Raw genomic sequence first — 19041 nt, forward strand, 5'->3', positions numbered from 1 at the left:
CTCCACCACCACGCCATTAGCCACCCACCTACTTTACACACACACAAACACTCAGGGTGTTTACAGGCTTAAAGTCCCAACAAGACTGCAAGTATGCGATCGGCCAAAGGTTTGCTTGTGATGCCTAACGGCCCAAGTATGTCCATGCCAGGCGTTCTGCATTAGCTTGTTCACAGCCTGCTATAAATATCCTCACTATCAGTGAAAGTAGTCCACGATAAGGAGGGAAGAATTACTTGTAGTGAAACGACAACATGCATCTCCAAGGGAGCTTGTTTGGGTGCGCTTGTGCCACCGTTGTGTGTTGGACCACTTCTAGGGGTCGGAGGGTGTGTGTGTGTGTGGCCAGAGGAATGTTCTCGGAGTGTCACGAGACTCAGGTTGATGGTGTCTTGCAGTGATGGGTTTTAGATGGAGGTCTTTGTTCACTGGTCACCTCCCCCACTAGTCTTTATCCGCATCTAGCCCTTTGGGCAGCTGTCACATAATCCAGCTAATCAGAGACCAAGTGTGTGGGAACAGGGCCGTCCCCGTGTTACCGTGTCTCTCTCTCACACACACGCGCACACACACCCTGACATTCTGACCTTTCTCCTTGGGTACGCGCATACCATGCTGTAGTACGCATGACCGCATGTGCGTGGCCAACCAGATCAATCCAGCATATTCATTTACTGATGGAGCTTTGGAGCAAATCCACATTTACAGATAAGAGTGCGCACACAAACATGCGCATTTCGTGTCCACGCAGATGCTTGCTACCACGAGACCCCACTAATACGCTCTCTCACGCTGGCCGCCCCCTGTGTTGGGGGATGGGAGGAGGGGTCAGAAGCCCTGCAGCATGTCGTGGGATGATCCACGTTCATGTCAAATAATCCATCTTTTTAAGACGCATCTGTTGTACGTCTGCATGGTTATGTGGCCCACCCACTTCAGCCCATCCAGACAGACCTGGTGCTGCTGCTAATCCCTGACTGCATCCACCAGACCGGCCCACAGCCCCCAACCTCTCCAACACACACATCCACACCATCTGGCTCCGCCCCTCTCACTCCACCTCTGGAGACGAACGAGATGCGTGTCTAAATCTAGCAGTTTGCATCGCTCTGTGTGTTTCCGTGCAATTTTAAAGTCTGATTTCAGTCGGACTAAAGCAGCAGTCAGTCTTTTTAAAATGACATGGTTTTTGTGAAGTTGGACTAACAGACCTAGATATTGTGATGTAGCTTGTAAGGGGTTGCACAGACTAGTCGATTAGTCGACTTGAATGCTCAGCCATGACGCTTTAAGCTTGATGTCGACTAGTTGCTGATCATGGCCTATAGAGGGCGCAACAGGATAATAAATCTTTGAAGTCCACTTTTACGCTCTTGTTTCCAACAGTTAAAATGACAAATAAATGCATACTCCGAGATCGCTCCTCAAGATATGTTTTATTATACCATCTGGACGCTTAAAATGTATCAGGTGAATGCACGTTTTAAACAGCTTATTGTACACGTAAGTTAATGGCCGCTCTAAACTAATGTGCTGCTGCATTGTAACACACACAGTAGCTCGCACACGTTCAGAACGCGTGCACAGAAACATTCAGTAGCGCAGAAATGTTTTGTCCAAACTGTTCTGTGATTTATCAATAAAATCGCTGATATTTGCAAGAACTTTTCAGTTTCTAAGCTAAGTTGATGTCGACTCTACTTTAATCACATAATTGTCAACTTAAAAAATCTGCAGTCGTTTAATCCCCTAGTTGCTTGGCTTCGTCCAGCATGTATGCACATAACTGGACTATCAATTCAACCTTGCTGGTATTTTTCAACAACTTTGTAGTTTTGAACGTGTATCTTTGTTGTAGCTGTTAAAAGTCAATGAAGTGAATACAATGAACAGCCAATGCACGCTCTTTTTAGTGCATTCTGGGAATTACTAGTTAGGAAATATTTCAATACACTGGGTTGATTCTAATAGTGTTCATATAAAGGATGACAACTATAGCGTATTTGTTCTAACTTTAAGAGAATAACACTTTTCAGTATTCACACTGCTAAAAGTTTATGACTGGAGATTGGTTGGCACATGACTCTTTCCATCATTTTGTATAATTTTCCAACATTTCAATATAAATGATATAATTGACCAAAAACACTTTCAGCATAGTATTTTGCTCATCATTGAGGTTGTTTTTGTTCATGCACGTGGCGCGCAAGCGTTCAGTTTATTAGCAATAGAGAACCATAGTGGCATTTTAAACCTTTGGCTCATCTCTTAAAACAGATCTCCAGCACCTTATCTCTTGTTTTTATGCATGACCATGAGACTTACACCGTGTCCTAACTACACACGACGGCGCGACGCACGATAAAATGTATCTTTTCCATGTTAATCTGTTGTCCTAACAAGCCGCGGCGATTCTATTTTAGAAACGGTTTCTATTTTTCTGCAATGTCGAGGCTGGTACAACAAACACAAAGTGTGGCAATGATAATCTCAGGGACTGTTTATGTGCTTTATTTAATGTTAAAACCGTGCAATGTGACTTTGAATTTCATTTAGTGCTCCCAGCTTTGTAGCCGTAAAAACAACAATGGATTATTCACCTCAGATCTTGAAATTAACTTTCAAACTGTGAACAAACAAGTGTATTATTGACAAAGATTGTTTTAGTAACTCCTGTATGTATTTTTAATAATATTTAAATGGTGTAATATTTGTGAATTTGATTATGTACTTATCCATGTTCTTGCGAGTGCCGTCAAGATTAATAGCTGGTGCTGTGCACCTGCCGCGAGAGCCCGCCCACACGGTGTTCTGATTGGTTGTGGGTTTTGATTGATTTTGATGCATCCCGTAGTCTCGTCGCATCTGGTGTGGACAGGCAAATTGGTCGCTGGAATCTCATCACACCGCGTCTGGTTAGGACACGGTGTTATGTTTGCAGTATTTCGAATGCTGTGACCTAGAGAATTGGAGTACGAAAAGATACCTTTTTAAGAAAATCAGTGAAGATATAAAAGTGCTGAAAGTGGTGTCATCTTGAATCAGGAATGAGAACAAGGTGTAAATAAACTTGTCGCTGAAAGAAACGCATCAAATGTTTCTTCAGTGTCCTGTTTTGATTTCATGAAAGCTGAAAATGATGGCCTGGTCAGGAAGGGACTATAGATGACATTCTAGTAGATGGACTCTCAGAGATCAGAGAAGCATCAAGAATATTCCAATTTTAGTTTGAACCTCCAAGGTGTGGCTGAAAATCTCTCTCTCCCTCCCTCCATCTCATGTGTAACCTAACTCAACTCTTATAAATGCTGCCTCCTGTCATGAGAGAGGACTGTAATGGAGCTTTAGTATCTATGTTGTTTTATTAGCACTGCTTGCTAAGGCAAACATCACTGTTTCTATTGCTCATACTTGTGGTTAGAGATTTGAATAAACCTCTAACCCTCAGTATTACATTTACATTTAGCAGACGCTTTTAATCTAGTGCGCATTAAAACTATGTAAATCATCTGGCACTGTTTCTACTAACTCCGATTTTTCTGTTTGCTTAGAGTTGTGCTATTTCTTTTTTGATTTTCACCTGGAGGATATAAAACAGGTCATTTATATTTGGAAAAGGTACCTGACCCATATCTTTTGACCTGGGTCATTTAGCAAACACCTAAAATACCCTATAAACCACATAACAATGCACTACATCAATTGGAAACACTTAGACACAAACTTGTATCCGTCCATAACACCCATCATAGATATTTAATAAATGTCGGTACCATTGGTTATCAGGCAATTGCAGAGCTATGGCAGAGTTTCCCCAACTGGGGCTCATGAGGGACCTGCAGGGGCTTTGCGAGTTGCTGAAAAGCCAATAAGTCATTAATCATAAAAATATCCAATTGAAATAAATAATTATAAATGCAATCAAATGTGAATGTGTTATTAAATTCAAAATATTAAGTTAAAATCTTCAACTAAATATTTTAGGTCAAAAGGGTTTGGCTGACAAAAAAGTTGGTGAATCCCTGACTTGTAGTATCAGTTGAAATTGGATATTTCATTGTGTATGCTCATCTCCTATATTTTTTTTATCAGCATAGTGGCATCAGATACTTTCTATACCTACCATATATAAGTGCAGCTACTTTTGCACCACTGATATTTTACTAAGAAAATGTAAAAATCTACTCGTTTCTGGTTGTTTCTTCTTGTTTCTTCTTCAATAGCATTTTAATATTTCATCCCATAATGATATTCTCTCTCTTTCTCCCTCAGCGATCCTACACACTCATCCTGGAAGCCTGGGACTGGGATAACTCTACTCAAAACAGTGAGTATTCCTCTGTAATCCCAATATGATTCACTGCTGCAGGCTGCCGAAGCCTCTCTGGGTTGGGTTTGTTGCTCATAATGGCCGTAGAGCATTGTTAGTCTGTAGTTTGGCGCTGTAAGGGATGACTTCATTTGTGGAGATTGAGTCTTGATCCTTGATGGTGAGATGAAAGTGTTAAAGCTACCCCGCTGATGTGTTGTAATGTTAGCGTGGGGGAATTCGTTGGGTCGTGTCAGGATTTTATAGGGCACGAATGGGGTTATTTAAGGACTTCGTGGTGTGCATTATTTGTGAAAGTTGTCCATTTTGCATGTAGGCACTGATATAGGGGGTTGGAGGTATGCATTGAGTTTGATATTCTTAACCGCACTAAGGAGAGGCTCATAATTTTTGACAGATATATGGATGGGATGTGTTGCTTACACAAGAACTATTACCTGAGCTTCGAAAGCAGGGAACCTCACACAAATGTGTAGTTAAAGACTCAAACAAGCACAATCTTGCATCGTCCACACATGCTTTAGTAGTGCACGCAAGTCCACTAAGATTTTCCGATGAACCTGATCACCTGAAGACCTCTGTTAACTGTTACCGCTGAGTGAAATCTCCTGAGGATATTGAGTCATACACGTACACATAAGTTGCAGCAACAACGTGTTTGTTTTCATGCTTGAATAATAATCTCAATTGAATGTGAGATCTTGGGTTGTAATCCCCCCCAAGCCTTGTTCTTCGGGGCTTCCAGTCAGGGTTGTACATGAATAGTCAAATATTTGATCTGTAATACTATTCAAAAAACAAAAATATGATTAGAATTTTGCTTCATATGTTGCTTTGCTGGGCGCAAATGTCGTAAAATCCTAAGCACGCGAACTCAAACTCACAATTATAATTAAATGCACTGGCTGGCGCTGTGGAGCCTGTTAACAAGTAGATTGTATTTGATCACAGAATGTCGTCGTTTGCCTCTAGGCGGAGCAAAGTTTGGAATTACTTTGATCAAAATGTTTATGATTCATTGTCGGGTGAAACTGAGCTATCAAATATCACCACCATGAAATCACATGAAATCCAAACACCAGTCAAATGAGGAAAGACAGCTGTCCATCACTTCATTCATGACTGCAGGTAATCGCAGCTGTACCCCCAAGTGAGGCGAAAAGAAGAAATGATTTGATCGCAAAATTATCTCGAGGCATATACTTCAAGTTTCGTCGAGGGAGACCGGTTTAAGAACAGAAAACACAAAGCGCTGTAAGAAACTTTGCTTAGCACACCACTAGCTGTGTCCCTAAAATGTCGGCGGAACGCGTTTTCTCTGCACCCGACCTTGTTATCAAACTGAGGAGTCAGTCTGCTTTATTAGCGTTTTTTCAGTTCGCTCTGCTTCAGCTTCATGCTTCATGCTTTTGTTCTGTATATATTTTTTTGTTTACACACATTGTTTAATATAACCATAAGCTTGTTCAGAAATGCTGACAAAAATGTGACAAACTTCATTTACATAAATAAATATTAAAATAAATGTTTTATGAGCCCAAATATTCTAAAACAATAATTTTGGAAAATGCCCATCCCTAATTCTAACATGTATGGATCTTGGGGAATCAACATGGGCACCATAATTCCACAGCTGTATCCTGTTTTCTCCCGCCGCCTTTTGTCTGGCTTAAGGAATTGTCGGTAGGGAAGGGTCAGGCGGAGGAATTCGACGTATGCGAAAGAAAGGTGAACGCTGGTAAAATGGGAGAAACATAGGGGGGCATGGCTTTGATCTGCGGATGTGATCTGTAGAATCACTGTATATCCCAGCGTCTGTAAAACTCTAAAATCAAACACGCGCCTCTCCCTCTGCTTGAAGTCATTACGTCCTGTTTTTCATTTTCATCTTTGCAAGCACTTCAGCCTGAAACAATGGTCCAGAGGAAACTTGTTTGACTCACTGCAATGAGTCAAGGCATCTTGTAAGCCTCTTCTCCATGGAGTTTGTCCATCAGGGTAGGGTTGCACCAGCCGTTCGTAAGTTCTTTCTTAAATTGGAACGTAAAGTCCACACTAGAGGCTTAGTAACTACTAGCTAGTTTGTAACTAACCCTGTACTTGCAAAAATATTTAGTAGTGTGTAAGTTGTGTCTTAGTGCCCTTTTACGTCAAAACTAGGCTAAGTTGTAACTTACGCACAGCTGGTGCCCTAGGACAGGAGTACGTTGAGCGTGACTTTAAAGAGACAGAGTGCAGGTCATGTTTTTGTTTAACTCCTTCCCTGCCATGGACGGTATTTTCCGGCTTTCCGTGTTTTCACTGTGATATGGAAGGGGGCGCTATTACGCAACTTCTGAAAGAGTAGTGAGTCTCCGGTTCAAAACGCAGGCAAAAAAGGAGCAGAAACAAGTGATAAAAGCATTGCATATGCACGTTGTAGTGTTTGAATTTTTTTTTTTGTATAGTAGTCTCCAGGCTTGAGAGGGTTACTTTGAAAATGTATTCCGTTACAGTTACAAATTACTTCATAAAAAAAGTATTCAGTAACGTAATCCAAGTACTATAATATGAAAGTAATGTAACTTACTTTTGGATTACTTCAAGGTCACGTATATAAATAAAGTCAAGCAAGAAGAAATATTATTAAAAAATACTTTAAAAAAACTTTTATTTATTAAGAATTTGGTCCAGTGTACAATATTTGCAAAATATACACACAGGCCTGAATATATATTTATGTAAAGGCTATACAGACATCTAGTGGCTAATGTATGGTATTACAGATTATTTAGTTTTATTTTTAACAAATTTTTTACTAAAAAATAAAAACAGAACATTTAAAATTTGTACACAATCTACATATTAGTTTATTTTAAAATAGGCCTACATGTTGACTAAAGCCGTGATCTTTCTTAATTTGCCTGATTGAACTTGGGGCGTTGGCAGTGGGAGTTCCCCTACGTCACCTAGACAGCGAACATCCCGTTACGTGAGAAAAGATTAGAAAGGACATTTTGGGTACTAAAAAAGCTACTCTCCTACAAAATAGCAGCGGAATTTCCATGAATTAAAAGCGATTTTACCCGCAGGCAGCATCGTTTCTACTAGCAGCAGTGATTCAATCTGCGTCTGAGGAGATTGTAGAAAGCTGTTATTTGCACATGCACCAGCGCGTGGCACACGTGAGTCATTACTGGCAACAGAACCAGGAACTACTGTATAATCAAGCAGCGCTTAATATAGTGTTATTATGCCAAAATACTGATTTATTTAGTTTTAAATGAAACCATTGTAATCCTGAAAGTATTCCCCCTTTTTTCAAAATGTAACTATAATCTGATGACTACGTTTTTTGACGTAACTGTAACGGATAGTGATGCACCGAAATGAAACCGAAAATTTAGGATGCATTTGGCCGAAAACCGAAACTGAAGCCGAAAATGGCTTCTTTTAAAAACGTATACTCTCTATATATATTTAAATTTAAATTGCTTGAATTTAATGGATATGAAATGAAAAATCACAATATAATAATACAACTTTTATTAACAGTTACATAACAAAACAAAATATTTTTTACAATAAATATAAATAATAATACCAAATAATATTATTCTTCAAGTTTTATGTTCCGTCAAATAAAATAGTTTTTTAAAAGTTGTGCAAAAAAAAATCCACAATTTTGGAGATTTTTGCAGAACAAATGTTAAATATTGCAACTTTAGTGTCCTCTCGTATAGGGCTGTCACTTTTGTGAAAAAAATCCTGTTCGATTTTTGAGACTTAAGTGTTCATTGAATCGTTAGTAAATTGCCTATATTTGGCGTTGATCCGTTTTCAACGCCAAATATAGGCAAATCCACGGACAACAAAACAGGCATTAGGACGAACGTAAAGAGGGCGCTTGAGACGCGCACAAGTCAGCAATGTGGACTGCCATAACATCAATGAAAAACATTACTGAAGGCTATATATTATGCACTATATTATGCAGAAATAGGCTGTGTGTGTGTGTGTCAGAACCTGCAGTTGCTGTGTGACGCGCGTTCGCTGCGGGCGTATCGTGACGAGCTGGACGCGCTCCGAGAGAAGGCCGTTAAAATCGATCCCCTATTTTCGTTTTCGAAACTTGTGTTGGTTGGTCCGATCGATTGTGCAATAAGTGACAGCCCTCTGACATGCTTAATCTTTGATAGGCAGACGCGTGGTAACAGCTCGACCGTGAGTGAAACCTAAGCGCTTGCGCACGGATGGGAGGGGCGGGTGACATTCATTTTCGGTTTACGTTTTCGGCTGTTTTTTTTATTTCGGCCCGAAACCGATAATGCCATTTTCGGCCAAACATTTTCGGCGGCCGAAATTTCGGTGCACCCCTAGTAACGGATTACAGTTACTGGATTTTTGTATCCTGATTACATAACGCCGTTACATGTATTCCGTTACTCCCCAACCCTGGTAGTCTCACAAAAACTGCCTACATAATTAACTTTTTTCCTGCTTTTCAATTGAATTTTAAAGCTGCAGTCTATAACCTTATTCGTTTAAAATGTATATAATAAGTGAGTACGTCATGAATATACATTTTCCAAACCGTGTTTTTTCTTATCCTGAATCACTACGATACACCAATAATAAGTGTTTATATTCTTTTATATTTTTTTAGACTGGTCGGGTCGTACCACTGCGGAGTAGCCCAGTACCTACGTGACTCGTCATAGACATAAACAGAGAAAAGTAGCTCCGGCTACAATGTTCTTCCACAACACGCATGCAGTTTGGTTTATTTACCGCTAGAGCGCCAAAAGTTACGGACTGCAGCTTTAAGTATAGATTTTTTTCGTTTTACCCTTATACCAGAGCCATAATTTAACTTAAACTATAAAACCCATCATAAAATATGCAATATTACTTTTAAAGCTAATCTAAAGAAAGATTGAAATATGCATAGACCATTTCAATATGCTTTCACAGCCGTCCCATCATTTCCATTACAGAACAATTTTTTCCAGATGTTATTGTGCTTGTTTACAACAGCAGTGTAAAGAGTTTGAAATTAAATATGAGACATGTGATGTGTGCAAAAAACTTGATGATAGCAGAATCTTAATACATTTTTATAAAATATTATATAATTATTTATTTAGGGTAAATGCTAACTATGGAATTAGCTTCAGAGTTAAAGAAGTGTTCACCAGAACACCTGTAAGCTCTAGTGACCATTGATTAGAAATACTTGAGATTGACCTGCTCTCTTTGATGATCTGGAGCACACTCAATGACTTGGCAGGGCTCTGTTTGAGACAGTGGCTTCATTTATCACACAAGCCCATAGTAGAGAGGCGTGCCAGACATTAATGATCTTGTCATAGAGAGAGAACGCTGCCAAGGTCTGTCTGATGTGACTATCTGCAGTCTGTACTCACGCAAGGCTTGGCAACAAAAGCGGCAGTGCATCCTCCTCTCTCCAGTGCCGTTTGATACTACTCGTTTAGTATGCAGTGTGAACACTCAGAGCTGCCGCACCTCTTTTCTTAAACCGGACACGTCCTAACGCCTCCTCGTCTGTCTGTCAGAAACCCAAGGGTAAAAATGTGTCTCTCACTCTTTCGCTCGGGTGAATAAAGTTTAGCCTGCACAATGCGTCATGTCATCTCAGGACTTTCCAGGGACGGTGGGACGTTGTTCTAGTCGAACTGACGGAATTAGCCAACATGCATTTTTCATAGATGCTTTAAATAATTCTGTTACATCTGTCAGAACTGTTCGTAATGTGTACGTGTGCATCGTAGGGCCCTACAGGCCTCAGGAAAAGTTCTGTAGCATTGTGTTTACTCTGCAGGAAGGGCTCTGGACTGCCCAGTGTTTAGACGTTGGGCAGAACGGGCCGGCAAAAGCTCGCTCCATTGTTCTTTATCTGGAAGCGCCAGGGCTATTTCTGTTTTTGTTGCTTAATTCGGTCGACATTGTCAGAGGACGGAGAGGAAGGCATGTGTATGTGCGCCCCGTATGTGTGTTTGCAAGAGGAGAAAGACGTGGACGCGCTCAGCGCGTCGGGACAGAGGAAATCGCAGGCCCCCCGTTTCCACCGTGATTGTTTGCCGTCTCCGATCCCACTGCGATAAAGATTGCTTTCTTTGCAGAGAGGCTGGGAAAGCTTGGGAAAATGGAGCTCTTAATGTGAGTGCTGCTAACCACTCTCGCAAGGAGGAGGGATTCGTATTGAGGGTCCGTGTCCTGGTGGACCTGGACGATGTGATTGATTGATTAGGATTAGGGTGGGATCCAGGTCCTTCAAGGACGGCCAGGGCTAAGAGCTGAAAGTCGCCGGCTATGGACACCAGTGGCTTTCTCTGCCTGCCGCTCTTGCCCAGATCTCCCTGGTAACAGCAGTCAAACTCACTCCCCTCCCTCCGGCCAGACATCAACATTTTCATTAGAAGAACTAGGTTTTAACTAAAACTCACTTGAAATGTGAACGATTGAACAAATGAACGAGTCGCTGCCATGATGCTAAGGCGTGTTTATGCAGTTGCTGCAGTGTTTAGAGTGGTTTTTAGGGGATTTTGATGGTGTTGCTAGAGTTTTCTGGATGTTTGCTTGGTAGTTACTCGTCCAACCCTAAGTTTATATAAAATTCTGGTCCCTAGATATGACTCGGCTATTTTTATTGTCTGCTCACTAAAAATCATAAGTCTGATCACACCTCTCGTCGCATAAGCCGCATTTTGAGTTATCATGTCCATGGTACAAAGAACACTTAGAGTTAAGGGATGTGTTCGAATAAATATGAGCGGTAACAATCACCAATAAAGTACTTGATTTGGGATTGTTAACTGAGAGCCAATTCAAAACCCTTTGTTTTTGCAATGGTGTCATTCATGTGTGAGTGTCTTTGTTGTGCAGTGATTTGTCTGAATGGATTTGTGAGGCAGGAAGTTGGCAGGGACAGGATAGTCTGAGTCACTAGCGAGTTTATAGCTTTAAATCAGGGTCTGTCCTGTCTGTTGACTTGCAGCTGATCTACATGCCCGTTCATTATCACATTGTACTGGTTGTGTGAATATGTTTTAGCTCCATCTTCCATTCCATGTGAATTATTGGAATGAATAAGTTGTATTTTAGAAATTAGATTTTTATTTAATTTAATTTGGTCATGAAATATTATTTAATAAGTATTATATTGTTATATTATTTATTATATAAAACATATTATTTATTATTATATAATACATTACAAATTAGCTGACTAAAAAATATAGGCCTTATAAGTTATTAATATAGGCCTTTAAGTAAATCCCTAGTAACAGTGTTACTGTATAATATTGTTTTTAATTCTGATTATTAACAAAGCACATGATCTCTGTTTCTACTTTTCTTTTTTTAGCTGGTGAGGAGAATTTGATTGAACGCCACACACACGCTAGCATGGTGAATCCCGGCGACCACTGGCAGTCCATCCGGCACCCCGGCACCACGGCCCACATCGAGTACCGACTCCGGGTCAGGTGTGACGAGAACTACTACGGGAGTAAGTGCAACAAGCAGTGCCGGCCCCGCGACGACTACTTCGGCCACTACCGCTGCGATCCATCGGGAAATATTGTATGTCTAGATGGCTGGATGGGAGTGGACTGCCGGACGGGTTAGTGCTGTTGACCATCTGTATTTTGTACTTAGCATTTCAGTTTAATATCATGACCAATAAATGGCCAATATTAAAATTCTATTATACTATTTTGGATTTAAAAAATAGACATAAAAGTGTTATTTTAGTATGATGTTACACTATTACAGTATATTATTTATAATCAAAATTTAGATTTTAATAAAAAAAATTATAGTTTTGTAATGTGCTTTTGTCAATTCCATTAGTTTTAGTTAACAATTACAATACTGCACTAAACTTAATTGTTTTAAAAGCTGCAATATAGGCATCACAACATACACTATATAAAACACTTTTTTTTTTTATAAAGGTAAAATTTAACTGTAACAATATGTCATGCATCCCCAATATGTAGCCAAGTATTATTAGCCACATTGCCCTTGATAAAGGATGAACTAGCACTGACTGGTGTCTTGAAGCATATAGAGAGGAACCCTGTTAAATCTGGCCCTTTACAACCCTGTAAAGAGACCTGCTGCTATCAGTGTTTTCACAGCCCTGCGATCTTTGACTTTGCCTGGAGGTGAGATTGTGTTGTAAACAACACCTCTGCAGCCCTGGAGTCACACTTTCCATTAGCTCAATTAATTTGGGTGATGCTGGGGTTTTTGATGTCTTTAACCCACCACTGCAGACAACCTAAACACCTCTGTTCCAAAGCTGTGAGTGCGTGTGTGTGTATATATTGCACTAAAGAAAGGCAGTAAATCACCAGGCACTGTCCTAATGAGCATGGGGTACGAGTAGGTGGCTGTAATGGGGGTGGATAAGGGCAAACGTATGTGTGTGTTCAGGCCATAAAGTTGTCTTCTGTGTGATGAATTTATCTTGTCGCACTTGTAAGGCAACACAAACAAGCAAGACTGACTCTCCTCCCTCCCTCCCTCTCTCCCTCTCCTCTCTCAGCGATCTGCAAGCAGGGTTGTAATCTGATTCACGGAGGCTGTATGGTGCCTGGAGAATGCAAGTAAGTGTTTGAGCATCATTTCATGCTCGGTTGCTCGGGCTAATCTGGCTCCTTAATTTCAGCAGGGCCATATGTGCTCATGCTGATAAGGTCTTTTCATTTGTTTACCTTACCATTAATTAATTAGTGCAGTGAAGCCATTGTTTGTGCAAGCTGTTGTTGTTTAATATGCTTTTTTTAATCACGCTATACTTTCTCAAGTGTGTTTAAAAGTTGTGATCGATTATTATTTGATGGGTTGAAATACTTTAGGGAGTCACTATTACTTTTGCTTATATTTTACGGGATAGTTCACCCAAAAAGGAAAATTGTAATTTACTCTCGCCCATGTTGCCTCAAAACCATAATACTTTCGTTCATCTTTGAAACACGAATGAAGATATTAATGAAGCTGAGTTGTTTCCTCCATTGAAAGTACATTCACACAAAACAAACAAGCATATCTGAGCTTCCGCAAGAACCATTGAGGTTTGTTTTCGCATGTCACACAAGTGCGGTTGAGCTTCTGTTTGCCATATTTGATGACCTCTATGTATATGTGTTGATCAGTGTTTGTATGTAAACAAATTCAATCTGTTCATCTCTTCTCTTTAACATGTTACATGGACTTTCAATGGAGGGGCAGAAATCTCTCGGGTTTTATTACAAATATTTGTCTTTTGAAGATAAAAGAAAGCCGTTTAAGATGACATGAGAGTGAGTAATTGATGACAGAATTGTAATTTTTGGGTGAACTAACCCTTAAGGGTTTTAAAACCCTTTACTCTTTGACGTAACACCTGTTACACTAATCTGTTAATGTACAACTTTCGCCTGAGTCATTTCAAGGGACCTTCAGATTGGGGTCTTTTGAGTTGGGACCTTTAAGCCACCCAGAACACTGTAGCAACCACTTAGCAGCGCTCTTAAAAAGGGTCAGAACACCTTAGTTGTTCGTGGGCAAACTGAAAGAACTTTTATAAACCATAAAAATCTAGTGGCAATTGGACTTTTTGGAAAGTTACCAAAATCAGTGTCCCCAGATTCCTTGTGTTTTGGAGGTTATCATCAAATGATAATTAAGTCAAATGGTGGTATTTTGCTCTTACTGTCACAGGAAACTCTGACGCTTCCTGTGGAACTCAGCGTGAAATCCACCTCACTGTCCCACATCATGTTCTCCTTTAGTTCTCTTCCTGTAGCTTAGCTCTGCCCTCTTCCTTTGCCACAGGAAAAGCTCTTAGTCCTTGGCATGAGAAAAGCCTTTTTTTTGTCCATTCCACCTTCAACCTCACTCTGTCTAAGGGCAGGGAATGAGTAGATCCAGAGGTGTCTAAACCAGGAAGTCACTCTAGACGATGATGACATACTAGAATCTTTTGGCAACAAATCATTCAGACATTCTCATTTAAAAACATCTCACGCTTCAATTTTCCTGTCCTCACTACTACTAAGCACGTATACCTGCCCTCATTCTGCTGCTCTCCTTTACCTGCTACTAGACTTGAGCAGTTTAAAAGGGACAAGGCTATTTTCTGCCTCTGGCATCATAAAGGCCAAGTGTGGCGCCTCAAGGGACATGGGGGGCCAAAAACATGCTTTGGGACATCATGTACCAAGCTTCTCGATGGCCTGGACGAAAGAGCTTCTGGAACCGGGCGAGGAAACAGAGGCCAATTTGTTATTTTAGAGTTTGAATATTTGGGAAGTTCTGTGAGTTCTTGCAGGATATGGTGACTCGCTTCCCTGCGGTCACTAGCTTGATAGTCCTGGGAAGGAAGAAGGTGGAGACTAGAGGACTAAGTTTGCCACAGACATTTTAATTAACCAGTAGATGCAGTAGTGGGCCACACATTTTTGCCACACTTAAAATTGTGTCATTTCATTACGTCCAGTAAGTTTTGTTTTGTGATTAAAGGGATGGTTCATCCAAAAAATGAACAAAGGAAAAAAAAAAGAACTACACCACGGTCGCATGACTTTAACGTCACCATCACTAAGCTTCTGATAACTCTTTCAGTCTTTGTTTAAAAAGATTTTCCCTGAAAGTTTGAGTTATACTAGTTTGCAATTGCGCATTTAAAAACACAACGAGGCTGTGAAAACAGACTAGTGAGTAGATGAGTTTACCTGTTCGGCTGATGGCATTTAATGTCCCTGCCAACCGTTGTAGTCCTATTTAGCCACTTATTAGCATTTTACAAGATAAGCAAAAGCTTAAAAATCACAAGAGGGTATTACTGATGTGTTTTATATTGTAGGATAAAAGGGGGGAATATATTGAGCTTGTGCTCACCACAGACAAGCATTTAACCAAAAACCCTAATGACTTCAGGACAATGGAATTGGCCTTCAAAAATATGTCATCCCTGCACCGCTCTATAGGTTTCGATCAATATTTTTTGGGTGAACTCTCCCTTTAATTGTCCAAACACATTTTGGAGGCACTGCAAACCCTTTCTGCAAATCAAATGCGAAAGACAAAAATGCATTTATGATTTAAGTTTGAGTTTTTTTTATTTTATTTTTTTTATTTTTTTTATAGCTGTAGTGGACATGTCCTGACACACAAAGTAAATGTAATGCAACTTTCTCTTTGGAGTGAGTTAGTTAGCAAGCTTATGTTTGGCAGTGCTCAGCAGAGCTGAACGCCCCCGTGCACAGGCAGGGTTCACACTCACCCCACACACTCTGCTGCCTACATGCTCTTTCATACAATACTAAGGTTGTTACTGGGCAGTGCGAGGCTGTGTATGCTCTGGTGTAAGTAATCCAGCCTCTGGCCTGCCCCTTGGGCACAGATCTAGGGGGCTATTTCAGAGACCTCACTGGAGATGTTATAAGTGGATTTGGATCAAGGCCTCCACGCAGAGAATGTGCCAGGTGTGTACCTCTTCGAAGAGCACATTTGCCTGTTATTGTAAGCTGATGTGATCCCAATTGTGGGCCTGAATTCTATTTATGAATGCATTATCACCACATTTAATTGCAGTATATTTATCATTTAACCTAGATTCAATTATTACAGCATTTAACCATGAAAATGTTAACATGTTAATAGATAAACATGTTGTTGTTGGTATTATTAGGAGTACTATGTCAATCCCATGGTAAATTCAGATGCGGCCTATTTGTTTCCATCTGAACCCATCACTGTACCATGGTACCACAACAGTACTACTTTGTAAGGCTAGTAAGCGTTAGCTCTGTGGTTGAGATATGCAGACAGCGTCTCTCCACTCGGCAGCTGGAGTTAGTCCATACCTCTTCTGCAGGGGAGCTGTCTTAAAATAGCCTGCTCAGAAATGACAAGACAGCTGGGTGAGGGGTGTGGTGGGGACGAAGAGAGTGCACTACAGGCCTTGGAATAGCGGAGTGTTGCTGTAAACCAATAATTTGTTAACCCCTCTGCAGCATTTCCCTCTGTACCCCAGGCTACGACCAAACCGCCCGAGGGGTGGGGGAGTGCGCGTCTGTGCGCAGTTGTGAAAGTTTTCTTAACCTTTGTCACCCGGAATGTCGCCTTATCCTAAGATTAGGTGTCAGGGCAGTGATGTGCATCTGTATGTTTGTTTCTTGTCTGTCATTAAGATATTTCAACCTCAGTGGCGTTATAAGTGTTAACACGCTTATGTGGTTTTCAGGTGCAGCTACGGCTGGCAGGGCCAGTTCTGTGATGAGTGTCTGCCTTACCCTGGCTGCTTGCACGGGACCTGTGTTAGACCCTGGCAGTGCACTTGCGACAAGAACTGGGGCGGCCTTCTGTGCGATAAAGGTAAGGGTCCTAAATGCATCACACACGCTGATGCTGATGATTTGGCCTAGTTAGTTTTGAGAAATTGAGGTCAACCTGGAATTGACCCATAAAATGGTCAGCAGTAGATCAGAATGAATTTGGAACTACATCATCTTACACTGAGCTGGTTTGTTGGCTGCAATGTCAGCACAGGCTGTGCATCATGTGACAATGCACGCACAAACACACACTTTCGATATTGTGGTTGTGATTGGAGTGGCGCTCGGATATCTGATCTGTTGGTCAGCGTGCGTCCTGGAAGGTTGTTAGGAATGAGAAGCAGCTGAGATGTGCCTACAGTTCTCTTTATTTATTTACCAGCTTTTATGTGCATAGCCTCGCCTTACAAGGTCTGCTGGGAGTCCAGCAAAAGTTTGCCAACTGTAGTCATTCAAAGAGCAAATGTTAGCAGGCTTAAAAAAAAATCAGAATTCATTGTTAGTATTCCTTCCCCCATAGTCTCAAGAAGTACCCTAGTTCATTGTTTTTATGTGTCCTTGAAGATCTGAACTACTGCGGCACACACCATCCCTGTGTCAATGGCGGGACTTGCATGAACTCTGAACCGGATGAATATAACTGTGCCTGTCCTGAAGGATACTCTGGCAAGAACTGTGAAATTGGTAAGTCTTTACAGATGGATGGGGAATTTGGTATATGAAAGTGCTGGCTGGATGGATGGATGGGATGGGAGGGTGGATGGATGGATTGATAAAATGAGGGATGGATGGGTGGGTGGATTGATAAAAGAAGGAATGGCTGAATGGATAAAAAGGGGTTGATTGGATGGATGGATAAAAGAAGGGTTGGATGGATTGATAGAAGGGATGGATGAATTGATGGATGAATAAAAGAAGGGCTGGCTGGATGGATAAAAAGGGGTTGATTGGATGGATGGATAAAATAATGGACTGATTGATATAAGGGATAGATGAATTGATGGATGAATAAAATAAGGGCTTTCTGGATGGATAAAAGTATGGATGGATGGGTAAAAGAAGGGATGGATGGATGGGTAAAAGAAGGTATGGATGGATAGGTGGATGGGTAAAAGAAGGGATGAATGGATGGGTGGATGGATGGATAAAAGAATGGATGGATGGATAAAAGAATGAATAGATGCATAAAAGAAGGTATGTATGTATGTACAGTATGTATCCATACATTTATCAATGTATGGATAAATGGAATACATGGATGGATGAATTAATGGATTGGTAAATAGAGGGATGGATGGATGGATGGATGGATAAATAAATGAATGGATGGATCCATAGATAGATGCATGGATGGATGGGTGTATAAGTGGATGCATAAATAGATGAATGGATAGATAATATTTCTCACCCAAGGCTGGATGATTGAAGCTGTGCCAGTTGGTGTGCCGTATATGAGATATATCAGTCTATATTAATGACACATACCATTGTGTTTTTGCAGCCGAACATGCTTGTGTATCCAACCCCTGTGCGAACGGAGGCACGTGTCACGAAGTCCCAACTGGATTTGAATGCCAGTGTCCACCAGGCTGGGAGGGACCCACTTGTGCTAAAGGTATGTAAATCTTCCGTGCACTTTCCTCTCTGACTTTCTCCATGGCCCGATCTGTTCTGTCTGGAGACCTAGTTATAGACCTAGACAAGAGCACAGACACCCGTCCCCTCCCCAACATGTGTCCAGATGCTGTGGCCAGTGTGCCGCTTGGCTGCTTGTCATGCTGGGATGTGTCAGGTATATGGCAGGGGAAGCCGGTCCTGGATCTTGGCAGCACAGCGGGGTCCCTTTGCATGGCGAGCGGAGCTTGAGCTCTTACTGGTCCCGGATTAGAGCCTGGTGATACCCATCACTGAGACAGGGGGGGATTTGCATAATCTGTCTTCACTTTGAACCAGCATTTGGCTTCACAAATTGTGAATGCAGTGTGTCATGGTCTTCCCTTCATTCTCCACCCCTCCGGCTCCTCAAAGCATCCCTCTTTTAGCGCCACAGAGCTCAAATTTGATCAGTTGCAAATGTGTTTCTCACTTCTAGGATGCCCAGTGTTTTAATTATTGGTATTTCTCACACTCTTCATCACTCCCTCCACATTCTACCTCCTCTGTTTCCTCCATCGCACATATGGGGCTGTGTTTCCATCGTCATAGCAACAGCAGGGTCCCTGCTGGAATTTGGGCAACCCCCCCACACCACCCACCACACCACACCATTTCACCCATAAAGATTTTTCCCCCACCTTTCCCTCTTCACTTGCCTGTCTGACCCTTTTACACACCCCGCTCCACCCCATTCACCACAATATATGTATAAGGCTAAAGGGAGAA

General features: G+C 41.2%; 1 protein-coding gene across 2 annotated transcripts in view; it reads left to right on the plus strand.

The window, feature by feature from the left end:
- jag2b (jagged canonical Notch ligand 2b) overlaps positions 1-19041 on the plus strand; it is a 48511-nt gene that overhangs the window by 12026 nt on the left and 17444 nt on the right. For both annotated transcript variants that reach the window (XM_082147063.1, XM_082147064.1), the window contains exons 3-8: positions 4273-4327; positions 11697-11954; positions 12885-12945; positions 16569-16699; positions 17224-17343; positions 18161-18274. In XM_082147063.1, the coding sequence (XP_082003189.1) occupies positions 4273-4327; positions 11697-11954; positions 12885-12945; positions 16569-16699; positions 17224-17343; positions 18161-18274 (739 nt within the window). The remainder of the gene's footprint in view (positions 1-4272; positions 4328-11696; positions 11955-12884; positions 12946-16568; positions 16700-17223; positions 17344-18160; positions 18275-19041) is intronic.

Source organism: Leuciscus leuciscus (genome assembly GCF_965113295.1).
Source record: "Leuciscus leuciscus genome assembly, chromosome: 19".
Lineage (NCBI taxonomy): Eukaryota > Metazoa > Chordata > Actinopteri > Cypriniformes > Leuciscidae > Leuciscus > Leuciscus leuciscus.